The sequence below is a fragment of the Diabrotica virgifera genome, chromosome 5 (genome assembly GCF_917563875.1).
Source record: "Diabrotica virgifera virgifera chromosome 5, PGI_DIABVI_V3a".
Lineage (NCBI taxonomy): Eukaryota > Metazoa > Arthropoda > Insecta > Coleoptera > Chrysomelidae > Diabrotica > Diabrotica virgifera.
The window spans coordinates 203502795-203523259 of NC_065447.1; the positions used below are offsets into that span (position 1 = coordinate 203502795).

General features: G+C 35.1%; 1 protein-coding gene across 5 annotated transcripts in view; it reads left to right on the forward strand.

Moving 5' to 3' along the window:
- The window catches only part of LOC114324189 (uncharacterized), a 70816-nt gene that overhangs the window by 6860 nt on the left and 43491 nt on the right, over positions 1-20465 (forward strand). For 3 of the 5 annotated variants that reach the window (XM_028271945.2, XM_028271947.2, XM_028271946.2), the window contains exons 3-6: positions 3071-3115; positions 15081-15121; positions 15179-15256; positions 18916-19125. In XM_028271945.2, coding sequence (XP_028127746.1) covers positions 3071-3115; positions 15081-15121; positions 15179-15256; positions 18916-19125 — 374 coding nt within the window. The remainder of the gene's footprint in view (positions 1-3070; positions 3116-15080; positions 15122-15178; positions 15257-18915; positions 19126-20465) is intronic. The other 2 variants (XM_028271948.2, XM_050651744.1) reach the window with 1 other exon arrangement.

The following is a 20465-nucleotide window of genomic DNA, read 5'->3' on the forward strand; positions in this document are numbered from 1 at the left end:
ATTACATGTACTTGCGCTGGCCAATTTTTTGTGTGACACCGTGACAGGAAAATACAGCGTGTTTTATATGTTCGTTCATGGGTATTCTTTCATTTTTCCGACTGTAGATTTTTCACAGTTGATTACTGTGAGTGTGTAGAGAAACATACTGCGGTCGGTCAAGCGAAACGTAGAACAGGGGTTACTGAGAGGGTATCAAAGTTGCTTTCCTACGAAGGTAATTATTTCCATTTACTAAGGCTGAAAATCAGTACCCACATTCTAAATTAAATATAAATAAAAGTTATTATAGTCGGTCAGCTGTATGACGGGACAGAGCTGGTCAGTCGGCCCCAATAGTCGATTGAGGAAATAAAGCATTTTGGCTTGCAATTTTTTCGTCCCGCATGGATTTACTTGAAATTTTCACAGAAGGTAGGGAATAGTCCAAGGATCATTTTATATATCATGCCGCTGTCATACGCTAAATCCTTGGGGGTGGTTGTCACCCCATCTCGGGAGTGGGAATTTTTTATTACATTTTAACCATGTAATTCGATGGAAAAAGTGATTCTAAGAAAAAAATGTTTTTTACATTTTCTTCGTAAAACTAATATTTTTCGAGTTATTCGCACTTGAAAATAACAGTTTTTCGACGAGAAAATTGACTTTTTTAGAGGGTTTTTTGAGAATACCTCAAAAAATATGCATTTAATCAAAAAAAAACTGTAGATATCGAAATTGTATCTTTTGGTAACACAAACCAAATTTTTTTCCTATAATATCTTTAAGACCAATACAAACCGAGATACGGCATGTTAAAGGTTAGCTTTTTTCGTCAAATGCACAATTTGAAATATTCAAAGCCAAATAATGGGACAAATTTGCATTTTTCGAGGAAACCTTAAATAATTTTTTTTCAAGCGTACAATTAGACCTTTCAAAAAATAATAATAAAAAGTTTCTAGCATGAAAATTAAGCGACTTACAAAAAAAAATGTCGGTACCTGCTTTTCTCTACGAAAAAATCAGTGAAAACAACCCCCTAACTACCTTCCTAATTCAAAATTGGTATTCACCTTTCTGTAGTTCCTTTTATATTTATATTATCAATACACTCAAGGAGTTTGACCTATTTAAAATGCCTAATTTTGGAAAAATTGGAGTTTAAAGAAAAAATGGTTTTTTGCAATTTGGTATTTTTCACCTTTTACTTCAAAATATCTCCGAAAATACTGAAGATATGAAAAAAATTATATACTACTAAATTGTAGCTTTAATGACTAAAATTACCCTGTGCATATATTTTCATTACAGTGAATAGTTAGCCAGATATAGCTGTTTAAAACCTCTATTTACCAGAAAACACCCCCTTATTCGAGCACTTTAAACCCGCCCCAATTAAAATCTAAGGCATCTTACGGAATTTAATTTACAAAGTCTTTTAACTCTTTCTAAATCCTACAAAATCATTTTTGAGGGGTCTCATTACTGAGAGGGTATCAAAGTTGCTTTCCTACGAAGGTAATTAAATCCATTTACTAAGGCTGAAAATCAGTACACAGTGAGATATAATATTTTTCCAAAATTAGGCATTTTAAATAGGTCAAATTCCTTGAGTGTATTGATAATATAAATATAAAAGGAACTACAGAAAGATGAAGACCAATTTTGAATTAGGAAGGTAGTTAGCGGGTTGTTTTCACTGATTTTTTCGTAGAGAAAAGCAGGTACCGACATTTTTTTGATTAAAGTCGCTTAATTTTCATGCTACAAACTTTTTATTATTATTTTTTGAAAGGTCTAATTGTATACTTGAAAAAAGATTATTTAAGTTTTCCTCGAAAAATGCAAATTTTTCCCATTTGGCTTTGAATATTTCAAATTATGCATTTGACGAAAAAAGCTAACCTTTAACATGCCGGATCTCGGTTTGTATTAGTCTTAAAGATATTATTGGAAAAGAATTTGGTTTGTGTTACTAAAAGATACAATTTTAATATCTACAGTTTTTTTTATTAAATGCATATTTTTCGAGGTATTCTCAAAAAAACCCCCGAGATGGGGTGGCAACTACCCCCAAGGTTTTAGCGTATCATATCGGCATGATATAGAAAATGATCCTTGGACTATTCCTTACCTTCTGTGAAAATTTCAAGTAAATCCATGCTGGACGAAAAAATTGCGAGCCAAAATGCTTCATTTCGTCAATCGACTATTGGGGCCGACCGACTATAATAACTTTTATTTATATTTAATTTAGAATGTGTGTTCTGATTTTCAGCCTTAGTAAATGGAAATAATTACCTTCGTAGGAAAGCAACTTTGATACCCTCTCAGTAACCCCTGTTCTACGTTTCGCTTGACCGACCGCAGTATGTTTCTCTACACACTCACAGTAATCAACTGTGAAAAATCTAGCTTTAGTAAATTCAAATAGATTTTTCAGCGCTGCCTCTTCGTCTAATAGTTCCCATCTTTAATGAAAGATACAATTTAGTCAGAGGTTGTAGAGATCTGGTATTTGCTCCTATTCTGTAGTGGTTAACACTGTCAAGATATTCCATGTTTCATATTCTTTGAAAACCTCATATTTCTTCTAATTTTTGGTGGCAGACCATTTTGGTTGGCAACCCTTCCCCGGACCCATGTGTAAGAAAGTCATGGCTTCTTAATATCACATTGGACATAGAAAATAAAAGGTATAATGAGTATTTCGTAGAATTTAACTCCATTCCTATTAATGTACTGGTGTATTTGCTATTCAAAGCTTTCAATATGGTTTTCAAAATATAATTTAATTTTTATTTCATTTCACAAAAGTTTAAGTGAGTAAATATTAACTCAATATCTAATTCATATTAATGATTTATATATTAAATAATCAATACAGTAGATATCTGATTGCATAATCACTTTGGCATTGGCATTGTACCATGCCAATGGCCATTAGTTGTCGAGGCATTAAGCTAAATAAACAAAAATATATGAAATGATCAGTTTATTTCCAAATTAATGCGATATGTTTTTGAAAATGATTGTAGTATTCTGTAGATTAGAGCTCATTGCTTCGTTTGTGTTTGTTGTTCAGATTTGCTGTCGGCAGGTGCGCCCATGACTTTCAACATATTGAAAGGTAACTGCGAAATTACTTTTTAATAATAACACTCATTTATTAATACTCATCAAAATTCATTTGTGTAAAAGTATTTTTAAAATTTAGGTATTCGACAGATTGAACTTAAAATCCAAGTTTTCATCTTAAAATAGTTGCATATTTTGCAGTTTGCTACCTTGGTATTACTAAATTGCCACATGTCTTGTTGTTTAAAGTATATTTGTTTCCAACTGGCAGCTCCTTATAAATGCAAATCTTCAAATACAGGTTAAGGGTCATCCTCAAGGCCGTAGACCAGCGGTTCTCAATCTGTGGTACATGTACCACTGGTGGTACATATCATTTGAGGTGGTACGCAAAACGCAAAAGCAGCCAACATCAGCACCACTATTACAGTTAATTAGATCACTTAGCTAGATAGGTACATATTTCAGTTTGGTGGTACCAAAAATAATAAAAAGTATTTGGTGGTACATGTCTCAAAAAGATTGAGAACCGCTGTTCTAGCATATAAAAAATATTTAAATTAAAACTCAATTGTAGCCTGAGGCTTTCTTAACATCTTGTTTTTTGATTCATTCGCTTATGTTCGATAATAAAAGAGATATGTACTTTTATATTACAAATGAGGTATGCTATTCGGTCTTAATCAATGTCATTTCAAATCTCGAGAGCTACTGTTTCTACCTCTTGTAAGGTTCTAGGAGGTGGCAAACGCTGTCGTAGTCTTCTGCCAGTTATGTCCCACAAATGTTCGATCCGGTTAAGATCTGGACTATGCGATGGCTAATGCGAAGCCCGCAGATTTACCTGTTGTAAATATTCGGTTACAGTTCGTGGAAGTGAGATCTTGCATTATCGTGCATTAGCAAAAAATTGTTACCAATATAAGGAGCCGATAGCATGGTAGCTTAGTGTTTCGCTATGTAAGATCACTGCTTGAACACACTCATCGCGAGTCAAATTCCTTGTAGCGCATTCCATTTCCACCAATTAACAAAAACAAACTGCGGACTTAATTGAAACTTTAAATAATAAATCTACTAATTTTCACAACAAACCAGACACTTTTTGACTGTTAACCATTTGACATCCATTAAATTGTTAATTTCTCATAGCCTACTTTAGGCTTGTTTATTAAACTAAGCAGAAAATGAGGATTTATTGATGAAAGCCATCGCTAGTTGTTAACGTACCTAACTTTTTTATTATCCAACATAAGCAAATAAATCAAAAAATAGAATGTTAATAAAGCCTAAGGCTACAATTGAGTTTTAATTTAAATATTTTTTATGTATACAGGGAATATTCAACAGGGTGTTCCGAACTTTAAGAAAAAAACACAGTATGATTGTTACACTCGGTATAAAATGACCTTTACCTGTCTAGCAACAATAATATTACATGGCTTTTCTTAAATAATAAGGCTGTAACGTACTAAAAAAATTACTCGAATCGGACAACAGGTTTAGGAAATTCGAGACTTCTAACGTGTACAATTCAGCAAGTGTGTCGATTATTTTGCTCTCAAGTGTAGTTTGTCCTAGGTCAAACTAGTTTATCCTGATATAATGAAACTCACACTTCAGGATAAACTAGTACGGACTACTCTAAACCAATTTAACCGAGTCGAAAGTAATTTAGCCAACATGTAAGGACTTTTACATGCGGGGAATTCCCAAATCACGTCCCAACAGGGATGGCAAAAAAATTATACATCGATATATTGTATCATATGATACATCGAATGAAGATATTGATACATGCTATAAATCAATATATTCTTATATAATTAAATAATATAAAAAATAATCAATAAAAGCATGAGGTTTTCTCCAAAAATTAAAATAAAAGATACACTTACGAATAAAATCGAGTACGAATTAATATTGTTTTCACCAATTTTGAAAAAATGTGAAAACGTTGAATTATCCACGTACGTCTGTCGGTCCGTTTGTCCGTCTGTCCGTGAACTCAACTCCTCCGTCATTATATCAGGTAGAATGACAAATGATGTGTCAAATGAAAGCTTATAATCCAAGGATGGTACTAAAGGTGAGAAATTTGACCTAGGCTGTTTGTCCGTCTGTCCGTCTGACCGCGAATATAACTCAATATTATTGTTTGTTTGTTACGAATAATTATAATTTTAATGAAAATTTTTTTTAAGAACAAAGTATTTTATTCAATTTATTATTCATATTAAGCAGTACTAGTTCGCTGAATTACTTTCTTCTTCTTGGCTTTTTCCCATTATGAGTTTGCCGTTTTCGTCTTCCATGGCACTCTATTATCCCAGTCGCCATCTCTGAGGTCTCTATCTATCATAGCATTTCCTATGTGAGTTGTCCATCTCACAGCAGGTCTTTGTCTCCGTCTTCCTTCCCGCGGGTCCCAGACCAGTAATCTTTTCGGCCACCTGTGCTCCGGCCATCTCGGTTTATCATTTACTCTAAATACTTAAAAGTCTTACAACTCTTAATACTGTCTTCTAAACTTACGTTTAAATCAGCAACCAGTCTGTAATCAATTACTTTCGACTAGATTAAATTGGTTTTGACTAGGCTAAACTAGTTTATCCTGATATATAAAAACATACACTTCAGGATAAACTAGTTTGGCCTGAAGTGTGCGTCTTTAGATCAGGATAAACTAGTTTGGCCTAGGACAAACTAGTTTGCCTACGCGCGATAGGACAAACTTGTTTGTCCTGAAATCGGGTTTGGCCGGTAACACATGTTAAACAGAATAGGAGCCAGCTCCTCTCTCTGTGTTAGCCATTTAGTTATCTTGAAGGGGCCTATCAGTTGGATTGGGACTCATACTTGTGCTTCTGTATGAGTCATAGTGGATTGAGCTAATTTTAACAGTTTCTTACTACATGTCCTGCCCATCTTAGTCTTCCTATTCTTATAACAGATACTACGTCTTTACCACCAAATAATATATGTTTATATCTGTGGTATACCTCGTAGTTGTACCTCCTCCTCCAAATACCATTTTCACAGATGCCGCCGAATATGCCTCTCAGGATCCTTCGTTCAAATATAAGCAGAAGGTTTTCATCTGCCTTGGAGATGGTCCATGTCTCCGATCCATATGTCGATGGACCGTATGTCGATGTATGACGTTGTTATAGGCTTGTCGAAAATCTACAATGGTTTTTCAATGGCATCCATTATTCGATGTATTGTGGGTGGTTATGTTAATTCATTATTCTGGTTCTGCTCTTCTGTTATTTCCAAATTCGCTACTATATGGGCAGTGTGTGTTTGTATTTGCTCCATTAGCAGACCATCACAATAGTTTTTCCAGTTCGGTTTTATTGTTTAATCGTCACTGATAATTTTTGTTCTCTGCTATTTCTACAAAAATTGGTGCCTTTTCTATCTAGATGATCTCGAGTAGATAGTATCACATATCAAATGCTGCATTCTTCTTTGTGAAAGTCAATGACTTAGTGTCATTAGGTTCATTTTTCGTTGAATGTGTCCTAACCATCTATGTCCTATGCTCAGTCATATATTTTGATTTCTACATTGAAAGTAGACAGTTTAAGTACAATCACAATTAGACATCTTTATATTTGGCAATACTGATGATGCACATATATTAGTTCCCCACTACATTTTCAATCTTTTATCAGAGTTGAATATTAAAAAAACATAATTACATACTTTCAATACGCATTGTGCAAAATCACGAAAATTATAAGGTGAAAACTTAATTTCTTGTTCAATCTGTATAAGTATTTAGTGTCATTTAGGATTTTTTTATACAAAGCCTTTTAACAAAAATTACGCTGTATTAAAACTAATAAATAGTTAAAAAATATTATTAGCCCAGTAAATGAACGGGTAATATGGCGATACCGTGTAATTTTCAGGGGCAACTCCGAATTGCATGAAAATTTGGATTTAGGTTCTACTTCCCCTTCAATTTGAAGTTGAATTTGTGCCGTTGGTTGCTTTTACTTGGGGGGGGGTGACAGTCACTCCTTCTCGGGGGTGAAAAAACATACGTTCAAGATAAGCCCGGAAATGGATAAATTGGCTGATTATAAGCAACTTTCGTTCTATATAGTTTTTTATATAAGTCAATACTTTTCGAGTTTGCGATTGAAAAAGTTTATTTTTCGACAAACTACGTTTTCAGACGCTTTTTCGCAAATAACTCAAAAAATAAATATTTTATCGAAAAAAATATTTTAAGCAAAAATGTAGCTCAAAAAAACGAAAAGAGTTTTGTACTCGTGAAGTTTATAGATCCAGCAAAAGCAAATTTGTAGCTCATGAAAAATACGTTTTTATTCGTCCAATTCCAAATCGAACATTTCATCGTGAAATAACCAAAAAATTAAGCACTTTTCGGGAAACCCCCATTTAAATCTTTATTTTAATTGTTTATAAAAGTTTCTATCATTAAAAATAAGCGAATTACGGTCAAAATAAAGTTGGCCCCCTTTTTTGTAAAAAAACATGAAAATCGCCCCGTGTTTAGCTCCCCAAATGAAGATAATCGTTACCGCTTTACAAACAATTTACTTTACTTATATATTTTTTGAAGATATTCTTCTTTAGCGACGAATCGATTGAGGGTAAAATTGTACATTTACCGCGCGCCTGCGCACACTGACAGTATGTAGTTCTGACAGTATGTTGCTAATCTTTCAAGATAGGTATGTATGTATCTGTAACCGTGCAAATAAGTCATTAAAAGATATTAGTGGTTTTAAGAAATGTATTGTTTATTATAATTCTTGTGTTTTTGGATTAATAAAATATTATGTAAGCATAACATTTTTACACTATATGTCGCCGTGTTGTGTAATTATATCAGAAATTTACATAATTATTTCCAGTGTCTCGATGGAGTAGTTAGAAATGCGTTAGCACTGAGATTGAGGTCCATGTCACCAGCCCCCCCTTTTTCGATTTGAGGGTCAAAAAAAAGCTCATTCGTTTGTATTGCGTTAGTACTGGATTGTATCACCCTTCATTCGTTTGTACTGCCCCCACCCTTTTAAATCTGCCTGGAGGGGCTGGTGACATGCCATCCCCCCTTTTTCGATTTGAGGGTCAAAAAAAGGTTCATTCGTTTGTATTGCGTTAGTACTGGATTGTATCACCCTTCATTCGTTTGTACTGCCCCCACCCTTTTAAATCTGCCTGGAGGGGCTGGTGACATGCCATCCCCCCTTTTTCGATCTGGGGGTCCGGGATGGGTATGTTCGTTTGTACTGCGTTAGTATCGGATTGTATCGCCCTTATTTTGTTTGTACTGCCCCCACCCGTCTAGATTGGCCTGGGGGGGCCAGTGACATGCTACCCTGTACTCTGCACTTTTTGCCTTCTAAATGTCGAAAATAGGCTATTTCGTTTGTACTGCGTTAGTACTGGATTGTATCACCCTTCATTCGTTTGTACTGCCTCCACCCTTTTAAATCTGCCTGGAGGGGCTGGTGACATGCCATCCCCCCTTTTTCGATGTGGGGGTCCGGGGTGGGTATGTTCGTTTGTACTACGTTAGTATCGGATTGTATCGCCCTTATTTTGTTTGTACCGCCCCCACCCGTCTAGATTGGCCTGGGGGGCCAGTGACATGCTACCCCTCTACTATGCATTCTTTGCCATATGAATGTCAAAAATAGGCTATTTCGTTTGTACTGCGTTAGTACTGGATTGTACCGCCCTTATTTTGTTTGTACTACCCCTACCCTTCTACATTTAAAACAGAGAAGGATTAGTGCTAGGAGTAAGGACACAAAATCAGCCAAACATTGTACATAGTAACACCGTGGGTGTAAAATTTGGTAAATTCGTCAAAAATGAAACGAATTAAATTTTGAAACTGAAAAACAGGCTTACAAGCCACTCTCCATGGGGAATGGAAATTTACCCCCTCAGATGGATCTCGGAGTAGTAGCGATTTGAAAAATGGTACATGTATTTGTTGGAGATATTTTGAACACTTCTAGATTTTGTCTTTTCCTACTAGGAAGAAATTTATCCATCCCCTCAATAAATTTTACCGTTTCAGACGCTATCGATATGATTATCAAAGATCTTATGCGGCGTATTCCGAAATGCACTCTTCGTTGTACAATTTCAACCTCTCTGGATAACTGATTAACTGAAACATACATACGGCAGAATTCATTGGAATCGAAAATTATTAAAAGTATGTATTTGGAACATTAAATGAAAAGTTCCCACAATCAATATCTTTCTTACCATCTAATGTCAGAGACCAGATAACAATAATTGCAGCTGCTATGTTCTGGCAATTTGTTTTCTAGAAAGGTTTGTATTGTTCATTTATGACTGCAATAAGATTCAGAATTTCTGTAGGTATTTCATTATTTGTAAAATAAATATAGTGTCAAAAACTTGCTTATACATTTGACGCACTGTCCGTCAACGTGTTAATTGACTCTACAGATTCAGTGCCAAAACGAGACATTTTTATAGAAAAATATTTGCAAGTATATTAAATGCCAAACTGACCTATTAAATAAACAATGACATTGCAATTTTCGATTTCTACTATGGAATTATCGCTGTATAGACCAGGTGTGGGAGCACGCCAAATAGAATTCTATTTTGCTGACGTCACAAAATAGAATTTCCTAATGGGAGAATCGACGGTTGCTTGGCAACGTGACGTCACTAAAATAGAATTCTATTTGGCGTGCTTCCACACCAGGGCGGATCTGTTTTGAGGTGGATGTGAGAGGTGGCATTCCGATTTTTGCAGATAAAATTAGGTAACAACTTCAGTAATTAAAATTGACTTACGCTCCTTCTCAAATATGTTTGGAACATTATTAAAAAAATTTACATATTTAAAAATTTCGAAAAACATCGATTTTTTTCAACTTTCATTGCTTGTAACTTAAAAACGATTCATTTTGGAACAAAGTCATAGGGAAATAAAATAAAGATAATTGAATTTTGTATGATATACGACACGACTGCTATAAAATATCTTAAATGATTATCCTTTCTGCAAAATAGCAATAAATACAAAATAAGAGGGCAAAATAAGCCTCTTTTTATTCAATGTTTTTCAACCACTTTGGTTGCACTTAGAACCTTCGTATTTTACTTAGAAAGTTCTTACAACATACTCAATCCGTCCACCAAATTTTATTAAAATCGACATAATAGATTTTGCATAATAATTTTGCAATCTAAATTTTTTTAGAAAAGTTCAAATTTTTTAAAAACTTTCTGAACAAAAAGTAGACCTGTTAGAAGTTTGCTAATTTTTTTACATATCGAGAGGTACTTTACCAATCCAATACACTTTACAAAATTAAAATCGGATTATTTAAGCGGCCTCAGCACTGTTTTAAGGATATAAACAATTTTTTTGCTTATAAACAAATATAGTGAGGACGTTTGAGTTGGAATAAATTCATTTTCTCGAGAATGGGCAACTCTGGAGATAAATCCCTAAACAGGTCGATTTTTATATTTAAATTATAATTTTTGGGATATCTATCATACTACTAACGTCATCCATCTGGGTGTGATGACGTAATCTATGATTTTTTTTAACGAAAATGTGGGTCGTGTGCTAGCTTATTTGAAACATTATTCAATTCTCTATTTATTACATAATTATTTATACAGGGTGCCCAATTTTTTTTTTAATTAATTGAGACAAACAGAAGAAAGTATTTAATTTAGTTAATTCGAGATACATTTTACTGTTGTCCTAAAACAGAAAAAAATGTTTATTTGATAAATAACAGAAAAATGAATTTATTCGTATTTATTAACTCAAACGTCCTCACTGTATTTGTTTATAAGCCAAAAAATTGTGTATAACTTTAAAACATTACTGAGGCCGATTAAATAAACCAACTTAAGTTCTGTAAAGTGTATTAGATAGGTAGGGCGTATCTTTATATGCAAAAAAATGAGCAAACTTCTAAATAATGGTCTACTTTTTGTTCAGAAAGTTTATAAAAATTTTTAACTTTTTTAAAAACATTTAGATTGCAAAATTATTATGCAAAACCTATTAAGTGTATTTTATAGTCGTATATCATAAAAAATTCAATTATCTTTATTTTATTTCCCTACGACTTTGTTCCAAAATGAATGGTTTTAAAAACGATTGAAAAGTTTTCAACAGAGAGGTTGAAATTGTACAACGAAGAGTGCATTTCGGAATGCGCCGCATGAGATCTTTCATTTTCATATCGATAGCGTGTAAAACTGTAAAATTTATTTAGGGGATGGATAAATTTCTTCCTGGGAGGAAAAGGCAAGGTCGCTCCTCTGATTTCTGATCGAAAATGGTGTTCAAAATATCTCCAACAAATACATGTACCATTTTTCAAATCGGTAGCGTAGAACTACTCCGAGATCCATCTGAGGGTGTAATTTTCCATTCTTCATGGAGAGTGGCTTGCAAGCCTGTTTTTCAGTTTCAAAATGTAATTCGTTACATTTTTGACGAATTTACCAAATTTTACACCCGCGGTGTTACTATAATAGTTTTGGCTAATTTTGTGTCCTTACTCCTAGCATTAATCCTCCCCTGTTTTAAATGTAGAAGGGTAGCATGTCACTGGCCCCCCAGGCCAATCTAGACGGGTGGGGGCGGTACAAACAAAATAGGGGCGATACAATCCGATACTAATGCAGTACAAACGAACATACCAATCCCGGACCACCATATCGAAAAAGGGGGGATGGCATGTCACCAACCCCTCCAGACAGATTTAAAAGGGTGGAGGCAGTACAAACGAATGAAGAGTGATACAATCCAGTACTAACGCAGTACAAACGAAATAGCCTATTTTCGACGTTCAGAAGGCAAAGAGTGCAGAGTAGAAGGTAGCATGTCGCTGGCCCCCCCAGGCCAATCTAGACGGGTCGGGGCGGTACAAACAAAATAAGGGCAATACAATCCGATACTAACGCAGCACAAACGAAGATACCCATCCCGGACCCCGTGATCGAAAAAAGGCATCCCCCTCCAGTCAGATTTAAAAGGGTGGGGCAGTACAAATGGATGAAGGGTGATACAATCCAGTACTAACGCAGTACAAACGAAATAGCCTACTTTCGACGTCAGATGGCAAAAAGTGCAGATTAGAGGGGTAGCATGTCACTGCCCCCCCAGGCCAATCTAGACGGGTGGGGGCAGTACAAACAAAATAAGGGCGATACAATCCGATACTAACGTAGTACAAACAAACATACCCATTCCGGACCCCCATATTAAAAAAGGTGGGGATGGCATGTCACCAGCCCCTCCAGGCAGATTTAAAAGGGTGGAGGCAGTACAAAAGAATGAAGGATGATACAATCCAGTACTAACGCAGTACAAACGAAATAGCCTATTTTCGACTTTCAGAAGGCAAAAAGTGCAGAGTAGAGGGTAGCATGTCACTGGCCCCCCCAGGCCAATCTAGACGGGTGGGGGCAGTACTAACAAAATAAGGACGATACAATCCGATACTAACGCAGTACAAACGAACATACCCATCCCGGACCTTCAGATCGAAAAAGGGGGGGGTGGCATGTCACCAGCCCCTCCAGGCAGATTTAAAAGGGTGGGGGCAGTACAAACGAATGAAGGGTGATACAATCCAGTACTAACGCAATACAAACGAATGAACCTTTTTTTGACCCTCAAATCGAAAAAGGGGGGATGGCATGTCACCAGCCCCTCCAGGCAGATTTAAAAGGGTGGGGGCAGTACAAACGAATGAAGGGTGATACAATCCAGTACTAACGCAGTACAAACGAAATAGCCTATTTTCGACTTTCAGAAGGCAAAAAGTGCAGAGTAGAGGGTAGCATGTCACTGGCCCCCCCAGGCCAATCTAGACGGGTGGGGGCAGTACAAACAAAATAAGGACGATACAATCCGATACTAACGCAGTACAAACGAACATACCCATCCCGGACCTTCAGATCGAAAAAGGGGGGATGGCATGTCACCAGCCCCTCCAGGCAGATTTAAAAGGGTGGGGGCAGTACAAACGAATGAAGGGTGATACAATCCAGTACTAACGCAATACAAACGAATGAACCTTTTTTTGACCCTCAAATCGAAAAAGGGGGGGATGGCATGTCACCAGCCCCTCCAGGCAGATTTAAAAGGGTGGGGGCAGTACAAACGAATGAAGGGTGATACAATCCAGTACTAACGCAATACAAACGAATGAGCTTTTTTTTGACCCTCAAATTGAAAAAGGGGGGGCTGGTGACATGGACCTCTGAGATTAGAAGGTTGCGGGTTCAATTCCCCCGGGCGGTTCATATTTTTTTTTATTTTTGGTTGTTTTAATAAAAATTTTTTGAAAGTGGTAGATAAGAAAGTTAGTTTGATTTTTAAATAAAATACAAATAACCTTTTAAGTATATTTACTTCGTTTAAATTACCTATTATATAATAGAAGAATATCTTCTTACGTGCGTACATAGTACACACACATTCTTTATTATATTATCTTTCAGTTTCACCGGTTTAAAGTGCTTATTTTTGAAGAAAGGGTTATAGTTAAACGGGCTTGAACGAGTCACTAATCACGAGTGTATGCAAAGTTTGAACAGCCATGTCTTAACCAATTTTTGTCTTGCAGAAAAATAAAATGAAACAAGCATATTATTTATAACAGCAAAACCTACATTTTTTACTCTTTCAGATTTTTCTTTTCATAATACCTACTTTTTTAGTTATTTTGAAAAAACGATATTTTTCCAAAATTTTTAGAAAAATTTGTTTTTACTGCAAAACCAAATTTTTTTGGTTTTATAGTTAAACGATTTTTGGTAACGATTAATTTTATATAGGGTGCTAAATACAGGGAGATTTTCACGATTTTTTTACCAAAGAAAATGGCCAACTTTTTTTTAGCGTAACTCTTTTATTTTTGATGCTAGAGACTCTTGTAAAAAATAAAAATAAAGCTTTTTTTAAACGCTTCAAAAAATGTTAATAAGTTTTTCCAGAAAATTGCTTAATTTTTCGGTAATTTCACGTTGAAATATTCGATTTGGAATTAGACGAATAAGAGCGTATTTTTCATGAGCTACAACTTTGCTTTTACTCGGTTTATAGACTTTACTGATACACCATTTTATTCGTTTTTTTATAAGCTACACTTTTGCCAAGAATATTTTTTTCGATAAAATATTTACTTTTTGAGTTATTTGCGAAAAACCGTCTGAAAACGTAGTTTTTTTGTCGAAAAATAAACATTTTCAATCGCAAATAACTCAAAAAGTATTGACTTACGTAAAAAACTCTATAGAACGAAAGTTGTTTATAATCAGTAAATTTATCCATTTCCGGGCTTATTTTAAACAAGCGTTTTTTCACCTCCGAGAAAGGGTGACTATCACCCCCCAAGTAAAAACAACCAACGGTACAAATTCAACTTGGAAGTGGAGGGTAAGTAGAACCTAAATCCAAATTTTCATGCAATTCGGAGTTGCCCCTGAAAATTAAACTCCAAAACGGTCATTTACTGGGCTATATATCAAAAGCCTTGGCTGCATACTACATTATAGTTGTACTAATATAAAATACCTCGAGAAAGATAATTATTTAGTACTGACTTTTATTATGTTTTATTCATAATTTTGTAAATGTTTTCAGTTTTGATTAAATTATACGAACTCAGATAAATTTTAGTCAGTACTTAAGTATATTTTTGCTGTAGAGTATTTCAGAATCTGGTAAGTTCGTTAAAAGATTTAATGTGGTTTATTTTTGTGCATGATTTAGGATGAACGTTAAGAGCATACCTTTTAGTACTTGTTGGAATACTCTAAATTTTATTACCTCAGTAATTTTATCGCTTCAATGTTTTTGTAATTATTTTCCCCTCTTGAACTAATATAATTTTTAATTGTCGTAAACTCGTTTATCATCACCAAGCCCGTTTTTCATTTGCACATATATGTACAGTTCCACCAAAATCTTATTTCAATCTAATTGACTTCTTTTATAGAGAGATTAAGGGCTTCAGGAGGAGCTAGTTCGACTACAGCGGTAAGTTAGACAGAAGAAGATAGAAACTTGAAAATTTACTGTTGGTTTTATTTTTAGAAAGAGACAAATCCATTTGTTGCTTCAACTAATGGACATCCTGGATTTGTGCCCCAAAAAATCGGAAAAAATACTGCTGTAAGTTTTATCGCAATTTTGTCACTTTTTTTGTTGTATTTGTTAATATCATTTTTACTTATACAGGGTGTTTCATTAATAATTGTCCACAGTGCTGTTTTTGTGACGATACGCGCCGGTACGCCGTACCGGTACCTCTTGGAACAAAAAATAAAAAAAAAAACAAAAAAATTATAGACAAATTTTTGAATTTTTGCCTTGCTCCCAAACAGCTTTAAAACGCCCTTATTGAGGCTAAATTTAAAAAGTTTTCCCGGAAGTGGGCCCCCCGTATGAACACTCCCCAGACCCCCCGGAACATTGAGTACCGGAACCTATATTGTTACAAAAACAGCACCGATTGTCCATATAGGATGGATTCGACCGTTACTTGATGGAAGTTCATTTTATCTAACAATAAAACACTGAAAACTTATGTTTTCTATACTTCCACAAAATTTATTATAACTATGTGTCTACAGCTGTTTTGGCAGAGTGTCTTTCTCAAGTGATTTAGTTTACTATGGGTTTGCATTTTTAAAGTCTTTAACTGAAGAGGTTGAGGAGTGGGGAGCTGTTTGTCTCGAGTTGGTCATTCAGAATTATATCTGTATTTTTTAATTTATTAATTTCCATTGATTCGAATAAAGATAGCTTAAGGCCTTTATTTTGAGTGTGTAGAATTTGATCCCTTCATTGGCCTCTTCATTAAAAGAATGATTATGATCTAGAAGGTGAAGTGCGTATGTAGAAGTGTCTGTTTTTCTATTGTTGAAAGCCCTTTTGTGTTCTGCTATCCGTTTGTCAAAAGTTTGACCGATGTAAGTTTTCGGACAGTCACCACAAGTTAGTTTGTAGACACCACTCTGTAGTTGTTTTCTCTTTCGGCTCTTATTGTTCTTAATATATTTGCTTAAGTTGTTGTTAGTTCTGAAAACTGGTGTTATTCCTTTCTTTTTTATGTATCTGGCTATTTTTGTTGTTATCTTGCCAGTATATGTGAGAGAGCAGAAGGTACTGGGTTCTTTCTGTGGTGGTGGATAGACTAATTTCAGGGCCTCCAAAAACTCCATAAGAAAGCCCTGAAATTAGTCTATCCACCACCACAGAAAGAACCCAGTACTTTCTGCTCTATCACATGTACTGGCAAGATAACAACAAAAATAGCCAAATACATAAAAAGAAAGGAATAACACCAGCTTTCAGAACTAACAACAACTTAAGCAAATATATTAAGAACAATAAGAATCGAAAGAGAAAACAACTACAGAGTGGTGTCAACAAACTAACTTGTGGTGACTGTCCGAAAACTTACATCGGTCAAACTGGCAGAACCTTTGACAAACGCATAGCAGAACACAAAAGGGCTTTCAACAATAGAAAAACAGACACTTCTACATACGCACTTCACCTTCTAGATCATAATCATTCTTTTAATGAGGAGTTTCAAATTCTACACACTCAAAATAAAGGCCTTAAGCTATCTTTATTAGAATCTATGGAAATTAATAAATTTAAAAAAAAATACAGCTATAATTCTGAATGACCAACTCGAGACAAACAGCTTCCCACTCCTCAACCTCTTCAGTTAAAGAGTTTAAAAAGGCAAACCCATAGTAAGCTAAATCACTTGAGAAAGGCACTCTGTCGAAACAGCTGTAGTCACATAGTTATAATAAATTTTGTGGAAGTATAGAAAACAAACGTTTTCAGTGTTTTATTGTTAGATGAAGAAAAGAAAGCAAATACAATTTAAATGTAAGTAGTGTTATTTGTACCAATGTTTAAAATGCATTGCTTTATCCATTTGACTTTGGATAGATCTAGAAATACCCGTATAAATCAAGAGTTATCAATCTCCTTTGCCTTTTATCCAGCCATATTGGATAATACGCAAAGTATCCGGGTAAAGCTAGTTTACCCAATTTTTGGGGTCATAATATAAAGGCACGTATCCATTACGTTGGTGCTCCGTGTAACTGCTCCACATAGTGGATACGTTGGTGCTCCCGGAGCGGCGTTCACCCTCGGCGATCCAGTCGGTGGCGGTTTATATCTAGAAGATCGAATGCCGTATCCATTGGAGCAGTTACACGGAGCACCAACGTAATGGATACGTGCCAGAGTTCTGAGTTGTTACTGTGCATATATTTCATTATATATAGGGGTGGCCAAGGTCCTTGGTAGTCCGAGCCATTTTTCAAAATTTGAAATTTTTCGCGAGCCGCAATTAAACAATTATTTAAAAAGTGCAAAAAAGGTATTAAATTTTTCTCTCTTCTACCGTCTGGTCGATCAGAAAACACTGTCTTTAACACTCTGTCTTCCTCTAATCTTACCACATGACCTGCCCATCTTATCCGGTTAGCTTTCATATGCCTGACGATGTTTTCAGTACCTACCATACAATCACCAATTCAGCTTTGCGGCACCTTCCCCACTCTTCTGTCGATTCATATCTTTGAAGGCTAAATATCATTCTGAGAACGTTCTTTTCAAAAACCAGCAGCATCTTTATTTCCCGCTAATGTAGAGTCCATGTTTCACTTCCATATGTAATAATGGGAATAATTGACATTTACAATCTTAATTTAGACCGTCTTTTTAGCATCTTAATAATGATAAGAGGGAGTATGTATAATGCTCTATCTATTCCACGTAGCTATCCTTGCTGATACCTCTTTTTATCTGTGTTTGACATCTGTGATTACCGCGCCTAGATATTTAAACTCTTTTAATACTTCGAAGTTGTGGTCATTAATAGTTATGTTCTGCCTAACTCTTGGTCTTGGATTTTTGGTTACTAGCATGTATTTCGTCTTCTCTTCATTTATTTGAAGGCCCAGACTACCTGTTTCTTCCTCGAGTTCTGAAAACACCTCTATCACGTCTCTTTTTTAAATGAGCGACTGCATCTAAATCATCAGCAAAGGCCAACAATGGTTTTGATCCTCGATTCGCAAATCCCCCTGTCAGCTCAGATGATATTTTACATATTACATATTCTAAGGTCAAATTTGAATAGCAACGTTGATACAGGGTCTCCTTGTTACACTCCTGATGTTACACTTAGTCTTTTATTTGTTGTCAGTAAATTAAGACATTTTGAAACATAAAAATTTAAAAGTAATTCAGGTACATTTATTAAGAGCCACAAATAATCCTTTAAAGAGCCACATGTGGCTCGCGAGCCACAATTTGGCCACCCCTGAATATATAGTTACAGCCAAATGAAGATCAACGATTTTTGCTTAAAAAATGGAATAGAAAATATTTTTACCTCATGCATACTTGCCAAATTAAAAAAAAAATTATTAAACATTTATAATAGTTAGTTGGTCGTTAACCTCTCACTAGAACACAAGTACCTTGTGCAATTTTCGAGCAAGGATGAAATACATTCACATGTGATCTTCAAAAACCTTAAGACATCGACTTTATGTCGACTACTTTTTAATATAGAATGTAACAATAATGTAATTTAGAGGTTTTTACACCTATTGAAGTTGCTAGTTACAATTACTTGTACACTGGACGTTTACACTGATGATGGTCAGTTTGACCGAAAATGTTTTGTACTTCCACTCCCTTGTGGATAAATTTTAAGAATTTTTAATAAATTCATATGCCTACATACAACAGAAGTGTTTACTTCATTCCACGTTGATTTATTTTTTCAGAAAAATGAGTCCAAGACACCCAAACCGCCGAAAGCGCCAGAAAAACCGCTAATGCCATACATGCGGTACAGTCGTAAGGTATGGGATGCAGTGAAGGCTCAACATTCGGACCTGAAACTGTGGGAAATAGGAAAAATTATTGGACAAATGTGGAGGGATCTTCCTGAAGATGGCAAGAATGAGTTCCATGAAGAATATGAACAAGAAAAGGTAAACTTTAATAATTATTGACCTTGGTCTTTTCTGGCTTTTAAGTTATTAGTTTTACATCCATGCTTAAATTTTTTGTTTGGCATACCTTCATACTTCTTCTTCTTCAAGTGCCATCTCCGCAAGGGAGTTCAGCAATCATCATAGCTATTCGGACTTTGGAGACGGCTGCTCTGAAAAGTTCATTTGATTTACATCAGTACCATCCTCTCAGGTTGCGCAGTCATGATATTCTATGTCTCCCTATGCTTCTTTTCCTTGAATCTTACCCTGCATAATCAGTTGGAGCAAGTTGTATCTCTCTCCATATTTCGACGGGTTTTTGACAAAGCATCGTAAACATCAATTTTCCGAAAATGGGATTTTTATCTTAAATGGTTCCTTACGATAGTTTACAGCTAATTCAAAATAATTTTTCTCATATTAACGTCCTAAGTATCTAAAATTGAATTTAATTTTTATCGTAACCACCGCATTTGAAGCTCATTTTGTGCCTTTGGTATCGTAAACGGCAAGGTAGTACCGACAGATGATAGTAAGCGCCATAAATCTTGTCGGTTACGTTTGCGTATCTTGCCGCTTACGATAAGATTAAGTGACCAAAATGACCGTTAGGATTACTCAGTGTTATCTTAAATGTGTTAGAACTCAGTGCAAATTTTATTTCGCTAGAACAATTTAAAAGGAAATAGTGGTAGTTTTGATAAATCCGCTTATTCAATAGATGCGGTAAGTTTTTAATACTTGTTTTTATGGTTTATTTTTTTTAATAGAATTTTAAGTCTAATTTACTAGTTTGATAATGATATAACTTATGCTTTTTAGTTGTTTTTGTGCAAATATCATAATTAAGTATTATATTTGCAATAAAAATATATCAACTTATAGTAAGTTCACTGAAACCTGAAGCAAATGTAGGGGAGTCAATATACAACGAATATTGAAACATAGTTTTTAATTTCAAACAACTTTTTTTTATTGTAAGAGCGCCTACCTTTGGATTGAAAGGTCCGAATGGTCGTGAGTTCGAATCTCACCAGAGTCAGAGATTTTTCGTTTATTATAAATTAATGGATGAAAATAGTTTCTGTCCTTGTGGGATCGGTACTCACCGGAGGGACCGCAGACGTTCGGATACAATTAGCGTCTCTTTGCAAAGACAATGACATCGACTTTGCAAAGTAACAAGACACTTACTCAACACACACACTACACATGACACTAGGTAACTGCAAAAATTCACAGTACCTACCATGCCAATGGCCATTAGTTGTCGAGGCATTAGCTAATAAATAAAAAAACTTTTTTTATTAACAATTTTCGATATTTATAAAGCTATT